Below are 12312 nucleotides of genomic sequence, written 5' to 3' on the forward strand. Positions count from 1 at the left end.
TGAGAGTATAATTTTCTTTACATACACTGTTAAGTATTAACATGGTCTATATGAGTAATTATGTAACTAATATTAAATAAATTTAAAGAATATATACCATGCAGTGTTGGCCTCCCATCTGCAGGGTAGGCCACACGAATCCCAGCCATAGTCTGTGCCTATGTGTATAGACTTTGCGTGTCCTGAATATGTCACATTAGACATGGATTGATATCAAGCTTGGTACTTCATGATTAAAGCTAAATCAATAACGTAAAACATTCCCATTTAAATATTCAATTGCTTGGAAAAAGGCCTATTTACCAATTAAATCCGTAGCAATAGCACATAAATCCATTAAATACACAGATTAAGTTTAATTTGGTCTCAGATATTACAAAACCTCATGAATAATACACTGACATTAGGTCTATATATTTGTGTGTTTTTTTTCCCATTAGCCTAGCCTACTTTTTGTCTCTGGGGAAAAGGATACGAATGAACTCGCATGTCCGCTAAACATGACTTTATACACAAACACGGAATGTAGTGTCCAGTGTTCAAACTCATTGATTTCAGGTCATTTTCACCTGTTGAAATGATTGAAGACAACAAAAAGATCATTTAAAGCATAAATGCATTTATTTTCTAATTAGATGTCAGCAAAACATTAAACATTTGTATGTAGTAATTGCAAGAAAACAAAAAGAAAACAAAATGTACCATTTTAAGTTTCTGGTACTGTGACATAACACTGATATCAGCGCATTTAACAACGTTACACATGACAGGCTAAACTATTCCTTCTAAGCTAGGTATCCTAAACTCAGTACGTCCAAACAAAAGCAAAAACAGAAATACTGTCACAAGTCCAGGGCGGATTGAGAGCGACAGCGTGTCATGGAGCAAGCAGAAACAGAGAGTGGACGACTCACTCAGGGATTCAAAGGAGGAAAGGGGAAAAACACTAGAGACACTAATAAAAACAAAAGCAGACCACGAGGGGTCAAAAACAAGACAAGAAACAACAGTAATCAAATAAGAAATCGGTCGGTGGGTCACAAGCTTTTTTTTTTTTTTTTTCCCTCCACCACCCCCCCTCTGCGGAGGACCACTTTATTGTGCCCGAGATGTTATTTCAGGTGGAGTCTAGGACCCAACCTGACACGTGTGTATAGACAAACAGGCACACACATATACAAGCATACGTTCCCACCCTCATGCAGACATAAACAAATATTTACACATTCACCCAACATTTAGACACACAGAAATGAACGCTGTACACATACTCTCACTCCCCATATATACTCTATGTGGACCCCTATTTTTCCTCTGGCGAGGAGACCAGAAGATCACGCCGGACCCCGCAGTAGCCGAGAAGCCCACCAGCCCAGACCCCGACCAGACGGCCAGCTCTTCCTCTCAGCCCCAAATGGCGAACAGGGAACGGGGGTGTGAAAAGACCCCATGCCCCCCTTCGCCCGCTCAGATGTGGTGTTGGTGTGTGTTGTTCTAAAGTGCTTTTAAAACAGGTGAAGGGCATGGCACTAACCACCCCCTGCCGACCAACAGCTGGTGTTAGCTCGGCCTCTCCCCAGAGCCCTCAATGTCTATGTGTGATTAAAATTGAGATGTGGGCCCTGGCACCAGAGGTAAGGCTGAATGAACAGACCGCCCTCTGGATGCCATTCTGTGTGCCCATCCCCAACGCCCTAAATGTATGTGTCGTGAGAGAGTAAGTAATGAGAGTGTCTACGTTGTAGTGTATGAATGAGGTACAGGTGGTCGCGAGGGGACAGAGGAGGAATACCTACCCTGCATCCCAGCAACGCACCTACACCTCAAAGCCCAACATGTGTGGTGGTGTGATGGAGCGGGAGGAGGGAAGCATTTAGGGATGGGGAGGAAAGGAATGGGGGGGGGCAAAATACCTCCCCCCCCCCGGAGCCAGCTCCCCCGCTGACCCCCATAGGCACTCCCCGTTCCCCGAAATCCATCCAGGGAGGGGGGCCCAGGCCCATCCAGACCGGGGCCCAAGGCAGCAGCACCACCGGGCCCCACAGAGCCCAAGGCGCCCCACCGGACCCCACTACAAAGGAAAAGCTACCCCCGCCCCAGCATTCAGTCAACTCCCAGACTGCACAAGACAAAAGACATGCAAAGACATTGTACCTCTCTGAAAGGTAGAAACGTTTCACCGCTCGTCCAAGCAGCTTTGCATGTGCATCAACAGAGGTAGAGGCATTAGGCACAACCTGTCTCCAATTTAACCTGCGGCCCTCTCATCATTTGCCAAAACAAAAATTATTCCCAGGAAAAAAACAGACCCAATTCACACCTCCACCAGGTGGACCACCCTTAACGACCCACTCTATTGGAGTAGGAGGGACTGGTTACATCTACCCGCAACTCCCCCCCCCCCCACTTTGTTTCACTCAACGAGCCCCCTTATACTACTTACCCAGGAGGATAAATATGTGGACACTTACTACCTCCCTCAGTCTGAAGAAGCTGATTGGATGAGCAGCGAAATGTTTCTAACTTTCAGAGACAAGTCCAGTTGCCACGAGTCAACCACCAGAGAATATGGTCTAAGGTTGCCTGGTTCTTCTGTTCCTCTGTGGTGAAGGGTACCTTAAGGGTACCTTCACCACATTGCCATTTGACACTGACACCTTCACATTGCCTGCTTCTAAATCGCCAACGATCAGTTCTTCCAATAATAATTTGTCCACCTTAGTTTCAACAATATCCAAATTTATAGCATTCAGCTGGAATTCACTGTTTATAACTTCTACTGCCACATCCACAATTTCCAATTCAAATGCTTTTTCAAAAGCCTTTTCTCTAGTCTCCTCCACTTTGACTTCTCCAATTTGTACTTGTACAATTTCAAAATCAAATTTACTTTGATCTAAATATTCGAGATCAAACTGGCAGAGGTCTACCAGCACAGCTCCTATCTCCAGACTGTCTCGATGGTTGTCTACAGGCTTTATGGAGATTGTCCTGTTATTTATCACAAAAGCCTCCAACCCATGTACATCTATCCCCTTATCCCTCCCAAGCTGGCTAGTGGGTGGAGTTACTTGGGAGCACTCCTCTTCATCACCCCAGCAGATGATCTCTTCCCACTTGTCCCAGGCTGCCCAATAAGCATCATCCGTCCAGCTAACTGCCTTGGCAATTCGCCTTCGGGAATGTGACTCAGTGGAACTGTCAGCCTGGTCAGAAGGTGATTCTGCTGGGGAGCACAGCTCTTTCTCATCTCCCCAGTCAATCACCTCTCCCCACTTGTCCCAAGTTGCCCAGTATCTGTCATCGCTCCAGCAAACAGCTTTCTCCATTCGTCTGATTCTGAATGAGGAAAAACAACATACAGGCAATGCAATGGAGCTGTCAGTCACTCCTGACATGTGGACTACACTTCTGCACTGACCCACACCTTCCCAATCAACAACCGCATTACTGCACAGGCAGAGCTGCTATCTTTGGTCAGCTGGCTGGCGTGAGATTCTCAATTCCAGACAAGTCTGCACATTCATCTCCATATGTGTAACAGTCTTACTACCTTGTAAATAGTCTGGAGGGTTTGCAGACTACCCCAACACTTTTGATGCAGCTAATTTTAGGTTTATAATGGAACAAACAGATTGACTACAAGAAATCTTGAGTGAGGGTTGGCAACCCTGCATATGACACTAACTAACCTGCACATAAAATTTAAATATAATCCAAATATACTGAATTTTACACAAACATATTTCAATATACAGTCATACCTCGGCTCACGAACTTAGTTCCTGACCTGAAAAGTGCGTGACCTCAATCAATTTTCCCATTTCAAATAATGTAAATACGTATTATGTTCAATATGTTTAAACTTCAGAAACGCTGCATTTTCTTAAATTTTTTATATTTTTCTGTGACCAAGAATCCATCCATCCATTCATTTTCCAAACCGCTTATCCTACTGGGTTGCCTATCCCGGAAGCAATGGGCACGAGGCAGGGAAAAATCGAGGATGGGGGGGCCAGCCCATTGCAGGGCACACTCACACACCATTCACTCACACATGCACTCCTACGGGCAATTTAGCAAGTACCCGGAGGAAAGCCCACGACAACATGGGGAGAACGCGACCAAGAATATAGACTTAAATTAAAATAACTTTACTTGTAACAAATAATGCTGTTGGCACGTCAAACTGTCGGTGCAGCGATAAGAAAATCGGGAGAAGACTAACAATAATAGAGGATTTATACATGGAAAAATAAGTTCACACAACACGTTATTCACCATAAACTAGGACATATCGCCGACTTTCTCTTTAGGTCACTCTATACATACATATATACACTTCGAGCACACGCAGTACAACTCAACACCCCCTACCGTACAATCAAATTATGACAGACTGTGCACATATAACTGAGAGCATACATTTACATTTACATGCTAACAAATGCTAAATTAAATAAAACATTAAAACTGAGCATACGCTGGTCGCTCGAAAGACGCCAAAACACGGAAAAGAACCACAAAACATCCCCCCAAAAAACTAAACAATCAACATTAAAAGACTGAGTAACAGTCAAATGCAGTAATTTCGAAAATATGATTTTTTTTTTTATTATTATTATACTGGACATTTCTTCGCGTTTCAGGTGGTTCTTTGGGGAGCTTTCATTGGACCCTTTTCGGGACGTTTATGGGTTCGCGGCCCGAAACACGGTTCGACAACCGGTACAAAACATTTTGGAACATCTGGTTCGTAACCCGATTTATTCGTGATCAGGACTGTTCGTGGGTCGAGGCACCACTGTACATACAAAGACAGATACTAAATAATAAGATAAGTTATACGATAAAATGGGAGCAGAAATGCAACGTACCTTGCCATCTTGGTGCAGAAAAGCAAGTGAAGCCGCGTCTTTCAAACCGGTAGCTTCCCACGTGCGGAGGTATCAAATGTAACCAAGCAACAACATAACTAAATAATAACATCATAATACGTGTAGTTGTTATATAATAATGACAGTTTTATAAGTTTTTTATTTACTTTTAGAAGTAAATAAGAAAAAAAATTGTGTAAGAACTGCAAAGCAAGAATATAGTAGTAAGCATGAATCACACATTCAGCTCTGGATAATATCAGACAATGACTTAAAGACACGTGAAATGAACTGCACTCTTGGAGTCTGTCTCTCCCCAAAGCACTATGCACGGTAACTTGTTTAATATGGGAATTATAAAATGACACTTTGGTAACATTGCAAACTGTTGTATCGCGATACATAGCGATCAGTATGTCGAACTGTCACGCCCAGCTCGTACGATCCTCATGTGTGCCATGCCCCCCTGATTATCCACGTGTGCTTCCCCATTATACCCAGCTGTGTCCGATTATTTTCGCCCAGTCCTGTCTATTTCAGTCCATGTCTTGCTTTCGTTCCTGGTCCGTCATTGATGTTAGTTAGTCGATGTTCGTGCTTCGTCCCGTTTTAGTGCTAATAAATCCCAGTTTCCCCGTGTTCTGCCTTCCTGTTTCCTGCCCGTGCGATCGCGCTCGCAACCAGCCCGAAATCTGACACGAACAAGGTTATACATCACACAAGCTTCCCACAAGAACCTGTAATTAGACTAAGCGCGTACCACACTGGGCCCGGCTGCCTTATATGGCAACCGAGCACGATCGCATCCTGCCCCCCTCCCCAGTTCTGCCCCCCTGTTGCACTTACTGGTCCGGACGCGAGCACGTTTTGTCATCAACCTGCAACTTTTTGTGTGAAAGAAACATAAGAAGCAAAGCTGTGTACCACAGTAGGGTAGAATTCATGGTTAATTTCGTGGCTTATTTGGGGCGGTTTTGAGTATGATGACACACACAGATTTGTCAAGTATACAAAGCAGAGGTTTTTATTTATTCGTGCTGCACGTATAGGAAGATCCACACTTTATCAAATATCTCAGGCAGACTGATGCTGCGCGGGATACCGGTGCCAAAAAGGTATTGCGGTACCGCATTTTTGAAAGCTGTTCGGTATTACATTACATTACATTTCTTTAGTACTTGTACTAATTACACTATTTTCGCTTCCGCTAACTATGGGATCATGACGATAGATAGATAGATAGATAGATAGATAGATAGATAGATAGATAGATAGATAGATAGATAGATAGATAGATAGATAGATAGACCGATAGATAGAAACTTTATTAATCCCTCGGGTAGATTCCTCTGGGAAATTCGGATTCCAAGAGCACAGCACCGACAGAAGTTACAAAAAACAAAAATAACAACGTGAGCAAATGTTATATATATACATATATAGATGCAAAGAAAAATAAAATACAAAAGGGATAAATAGAATAAATAGGAATAAGAGAATACAAGGGAATTGCACATTCCCAGTATTGAACCAAAAAACCAAAAGTATTGCACATTTCCAGTATTGAACCAAAAACCAAAGGTATTGCACAAGAGTATTGCACAGTGAAGTGAAGAGGCACTACAGCTTAGTTGTCCCCCCCTCCTTTGTCCACCTGTTTCCCCTCCCTCTCCCCTCCAGAGAGGAGTTAAACAGCTTGATGGCGTATGGGACAAAGGAGTTTTTAAGTCTGTTGGTCCTTGTCTTTGGGAGAAACAACCTGTCACTGAACAGACTCCTCTGGTTGTTTATGGCCGTGTGCCATAAACGATGGACTCTATATAGCAAAACTACTGCCGAAACTAAGTTATACACTAAGTTAGATCTGCACCCATCATGCTATATAAAATACTAAAACGTCAGCTAGTTAAGTATGATGTCCATAGCTTCACGTCAGTGATTTATGTCAGGGATATACATTGACGTCATCAAAGTTTGATTTTTGAATAATAAATAGATAGTAAAGCATAATGTGCTGCGTGGGAAGTGTTTTATATGTGATCAGGTCATCAGAGCTGTATTATGGGATGTCACCAAGACAGGTAATGCTAATACTTAAAAGTAAATAGCATAATCATACAATGATAAGAAACAGAATAAGACAAAAACATTTCTTGAAATTTGGCCTGTGGGTGGCGCTAGAGTGATGGATGGATTGAACCCAAATTTGGTATGAATAGTTGGAACTGACCTCTCTCGATGTGCCAAATTAAAAAAAAGTTGCCAATCAGCTCCATGGGCTGCCATAGACTCCCATGGCAAAAAGCATAATAATAGTGAAAACTACTAAAAACTATAGGTATCCTAATAATAATAGACTGTCATCTCTAAATTGCCCACAGTGTGTGAGTGAGTGCATTCCCTGCAATGGACTGACATCCCATCCAAAAGTATACCATTGTGTCCTATGCTACCTGGGATAAGCTCCAGGCCCTCGTCTCCAGGATATGCGGTACGAGGATGGATGAATAATAATCATGTTTATTTCAATTTCAATTATTGGCAAATATAAACACGTACCAAGGATAATAGCAATAAATACAGTATGCCAAAATAAATGCTAGAGGAGAATCCTGCAATTCCTGCCCCAGTCCTGGGTCTGGGGAGTTTATTCTCACTGAGATTGCATAGGATTCCTCTGGTTGCTGTTTTTCTCCCGTACACATGAAGTGCTACTTCTTCATTGCTCACATGTGAGCCAGTATGTGAGCCCTGATCCAGGCTACCATCCCGCCCAAGGCATTTCCTCTGTATGCTGCTTCCTGCAGCCCTGCAGTGGATAAAAGGAAAGGACAATGGTTTGTTGATTTATAGCACATATATTATTATATTTTATATTGTTCAAATACACATTACTCAGTAATAACTCAGTAACTACTCAAGTACAAATGATGAACAAATAAAGTAACTGTTATGATTAAGAATGAACGAACGTGGGATCAGTATATAACTAATACTTTCTGGTTAATTAATAAATTAAGTAAAAGTGTACTACTTCAGGGGCGGCATGGTGGTGCTGTCATGCCCGGCTCGTACGATCCTCGTGTGTGCCACGCCCCCTGATTACCCACGTGTGCTTCCCTAATCTTGCCCAGCTGTGTCCACTTATTTTCACCCAGTCTCGTCTATTTCAGTCCATGACTTGCCTTAGTTTCTGGTCCGTCATTGATGTTAGTTAGTCTTAGTGCTGTCTGCTCCGTCCCGATCCCGAATAAATCCCCGTTTTCCCCGTACTCCGCCTGCTTGCCTGCTTCCTGCCCGCTTGTCAGCCTGTGCGCACTACCCGCTTTAACCAGCGAACTCTGACAGGTGCACTGGTTAGCACTGTTGCCTCACACCTCTGGGACCCGGGTTCGAGTCTCCGCCTGGGTCACATGTGTGTGGAGTTTGCATGTTCTCCCCATGTCGTCGTGGGGTTTCCCCCCACAGTCCAAAAAACATGCTGAGGCTAACTGGAGTTGCTAAATTGTCCATAGGTGTGTGTGTGAGAGTGAATGGTGTGTGAGTGTGACCTGCGACAGGCTGGCCATTCATCCTGGGTTGTTCCCTGCCTTGTGCACATTGCTTCCGGGATAGGCTCTGGACCCCCCGTGACCCAGTAGGATTAGCGGTTTGGAAAATAGATGGATGGATGTACTACTACATTATTTGTGCCCCCTCAAGTAAAGTGTTGCTCCTAACTCATCTGGTCTTTTTATATGTTGTTAAAACATACTGAATTAATCCCTGCAAGAAATTCTTTGAGGGGGTTAGAGAGAAAATGCAGGAGACTGAATCCAGGACCTCAGCTATATCTTTTTTAAGTGATTACGTGTAAACAGTCAAGACTTAACTATATGGGCTCATACTAAAATAAAAAATTCATGGCAAAGTGTTACTCCATTTTGAACAATATGAGCAGAGTATGCACAACCTTTTTATGTGAGACACAGCTATATGCACTATATATTTCTGCTTCCCCTAGACTTCCTGAGACCTTAAATAGTGTGACACTGGCAATAGCGAAAGCCTTCGTTTTAAAGATGACTTTTCATGTTTTCACTTGAAATCATGTGGAAAGATCACATCTCCACGCACAAAGCTCTTTCATATTTCCTGAGAGCCATATTTCAGATTTGCTGGCGAGCTGTCTCAAAATTTTATCAGTTCCATTCCAGCCCCCTATAATGCCTCTGCAAAGACTGAATAAGATCCATCAAACGGTTATTGAATTATGGTCTTAGCAGGGTCAAGCATCAAAACTGCTGCTTTTTTCATTATCACTATGTGGCGCTGCTCCCATTTTGGGACTGTTTCAAAATTAAATCAGTTCTAGTTCCTCACCAATACCTGTACAAAGTTTGAAAAGGATTCGTCGAACGGTTTTTGAGTTATTGGCTTGCATGCCAAAGTATCTGCAGGGACAGGGGAACAGTGCTAAAACCAAAAGTATTCCCTGAAGGCCAGGGAATACCATCCATCCATCCATTTTCTAAACCGCTTATCCTACTGGGTCGCGGGGGGGTCCGGAGCCTATCCCGGAATCAATGGGCACAAGGCAGGGAACAACCCAGGATGGGGGGCCAGCCCATCACAGGGCACACTCACACACCATTCACGCACACATGCACTCCTACAGGCAATTTAGCAACTCCAATTAGGCTGAAGGCCAGGGAATACAACAAAGGTAATTTATGCTTCCATCCATCCATCCATTTTCCAAACCGCTTGTCCTACTGGGTCGCGGGGGGTCCGGAGCCTATCCCGGAAGCAATGGGCACGAGGCAGGGAACAACCCAGGATGGGGGGCCAGCCCATCACAGGGCACACTCACACACCATTCACTCACACATGCACTCCTACGGGCAATTTAGCAACTCCAATTAGCCTGAAGGCCAGGGAATACAACAAAGGTAATTTATGCTTACAGATCTGAAATCAGCAGATCACATTTATGTACCATCATGTATGTTAAGTTCTTGTTGCTGTTAAGCGGAGAACTACTACACGGGAGAGAAGTATCCAGGCTGAAAAATATCTTCTGGAATTTTACTGAGGTCAGCATGTCATTGGCCCCAAAGTGGCATTCCCATATCAGTTGAAATATGCAATTGTCTGCATGCATAAACTTGCCTCTTACGCCATACTCCATGCTAGGAAATAGCTATGAAAAGATTGTCCTCGTACTCACCTCAATCTGGGAATACCATTGTTGTTAAATAGCTATGCATAAGATTACATTTGCCATGGCTGAGACTGAATCACTTTCAATCACTACATGATGGTTATTAGGCATTTAATTACTAGCGGCTGTCAGTGATTGTTAATTGCTGTATAGTAACTTGGGAGAATGACACTGTGGATGCTGGAGCAACCGATGCTGTGTGCAGACTCACCCCTTTAATACGATGACAGTGTAGTTCTGCTTTAGCGGGATGATTACTGTGCATCTGGTGACAAAGATTTAAGATGGATAATTTAAAACCCAAGTACTGGAATACTTTGCCAAACAGAACATCCTGATGAGCAAATTAATTTCATTATGAAACTTTAAAATAAAAGTTATTTTTGGTGATGGTAACTTTCAATTCCCCACGATTCCCCAGTTCCAGTCCTGCAGGCCTAGTCTGCACCCAGATTTTAATACTCAAACACCTTATTCAGCTCACCAGCCAATTGCCAGGTTTAGTAGGCATATTTGACAAGTCCTTGCAAACTGGTTCTCCAGGACTGGAATTGGGGAACCCTAATATATAGCATTATATACTGTACAGGTCCTTCTCAAAAAATTAGCATATTGTGAAAAAGTTCATTATTTTCTGTAATGTACTGATAAACATTAGACTTTCATATATTTTAGATTCATTACACACAACTGAAGTAGTTCAAGGCCTTTTATTGTTTTAATAATGATGATTTCGGCAAACAGCTCATGAAAAAGTGCTCCAAAATCTCCTGATAGCTAGCTGCATTGACCCTGCCCTTGATAAAACACAGTGGACCAACACCAGCAGCTGACATGGCACCCCAGACCATCACTGACTGTGGGTACTTGATTTCCGAATGACATGCAAAATTTGCTTTCATCCGAAAAAAGTACTTTGGACCACTGAGCAACAATCCAATGCTGCTTCTCTGTAGCCCAGGTCAGGCGCTTCTGTCATTCGGAAATCAAAATTTTGGAGCACTTCATGCTTCCATCTGCTGAAAAGCTTTATGGAGATGAAGATTTCATTTTTCAGCAAGACCTGGCACCTGCTCACAGTGCCAAAACCACTGGTAAATGGTTTACTGACCATGGTATTACTGTGCTCAATTGGCCTGCCAACTCTCCTGACCTGAACCCCATAGAGAATCTGTCGGATATTGTGAAGAGAAAGTTGAGAGACGCAAGACCCAACACTCTGGATGAGCTTAAGGCCGCTATCGAAGCATCCTGGGCCTCCATAACACCTCAGCAGTGCCACAGGCTGATTGCCTCCATGCCATGCCGCATTGAAGCAGTCATTTCTGCAAAAGGATTCCCGACCAAGTATTGAGTGCATAACTGAACATAATTATTTGAAGGTTGACTTTTTGTTGGTATTAAAAACACTTTTCTTTTATTGGTTGGATGAAATATGCTAATTTTTTGAGATTTATTTTGGGTTTTCATGAGCTGTATGCGGGGGCGGCATGGTGGCGCAGTGGTTAGCACTGTTGCCTCACACCTCTGGGACCCGGGTTCGAGTCTCCGCCTGGGTCACATGTGTGTGGAGTTTGCATGTTCTCCCCATGTCGTCGTGGGGTTTCCTCCGGGTACTCCGGTTTCCCCCCACAGTCCAAAAACATGCTGAGGCTAATTGGGCTTGCTAAATTGCCCGTAGGCATGCATGTGAGAGTGAATGGTGTGTGAGTGTGCCCTGCGATGGGCTGGCCCCCCATCCTGGGTTGTTCCCAGCCTCGTGCCCATTGCTTCCGGGATAGGCTCCGGACCACCCGCGACCCAGTAGGATAAGCGGTTTGGAAAATGGATGGATGGATGGATGGATGGATGAGCTGTATGCCAAAATCATCAATATTAAAACAATAAAAGGCTTGAACTACTTCAGTTGTGTGTAATGAATCTAAAATATATGAAAGTCTAATGTTTATCAGTACATTACAGAAAATAATGAACTTTTTCACAATATGCTAATGTTTTGAGAAGGACCTGTATAACCCCCCCCCCCCCCCCCCCCCCCACAGCCAGATGCCGCTGTAACCAAATAATCAATGTTATTCGCTTCACATGTTATGGCTGATCAGTGTATAACCTCTGTATCTCAGTTACGTTTCAGACTGTTTTGCTACATTGTACAGATTAATATATTGTGTTTATAATAAATTAAAAAATTTCCCAAAATTCAGCACATTGTCAGTTTCACTGGCCAACACA

General features: G+C 43.3%; 2 protein-coding genes across 6 annotated transcripts in view; both read right to left on the reverse strand.

The window, feature by feature from the left end:
* LOC125726509 (zinc finger CCHC domain-containing protein 3-like) overlaps positions 1 to 12312 on the reverse strand; it is a 421979-nt gene that overhangs the window by 200051 nt on the left and 209616 nt on the right. The gene's annotated exons all lie outside the window — the stretch shown is intronic.
* LOC125726515 (uncharacterized) lies at positions 2165 to 4941 on the reverse strand. Its single transcript, XM_049002936.1, has 2 exons — positions 4878 to 4941; positions 2165 to 3339 (listed from the first exon to the last, which is right to left on the reverse strand). The coding sequence occupies exons 1-2, from the start codon at positions 4883 to 4885 to the stop codon at positions 2574 to 2576; spliced, it is 774 nt and encodes a 257-aa protein (XP_048858893.1). The 5' UTR covers positions 4886 to 4941; the 3' UTR covers positions 2165 to 2573.

Source organism: Brienomyrus brachyistius, unplaced genomic scaffold, assembly GCF_023856365.1.
Source record: "Brienomyrus brachyistius isolate T26 unplaced genomic scaffold, BBRACH_0.4 scaffold73, whole genome shotgun sequence".
In the NCBI taxonomy this organism is placed as follows: Eukaryota; Metazoa; Chordata; class Actinopteri; order Osteoglossiformes; family Mormyridae; genus Brienomyrus; species Brienomyrus brachyistius.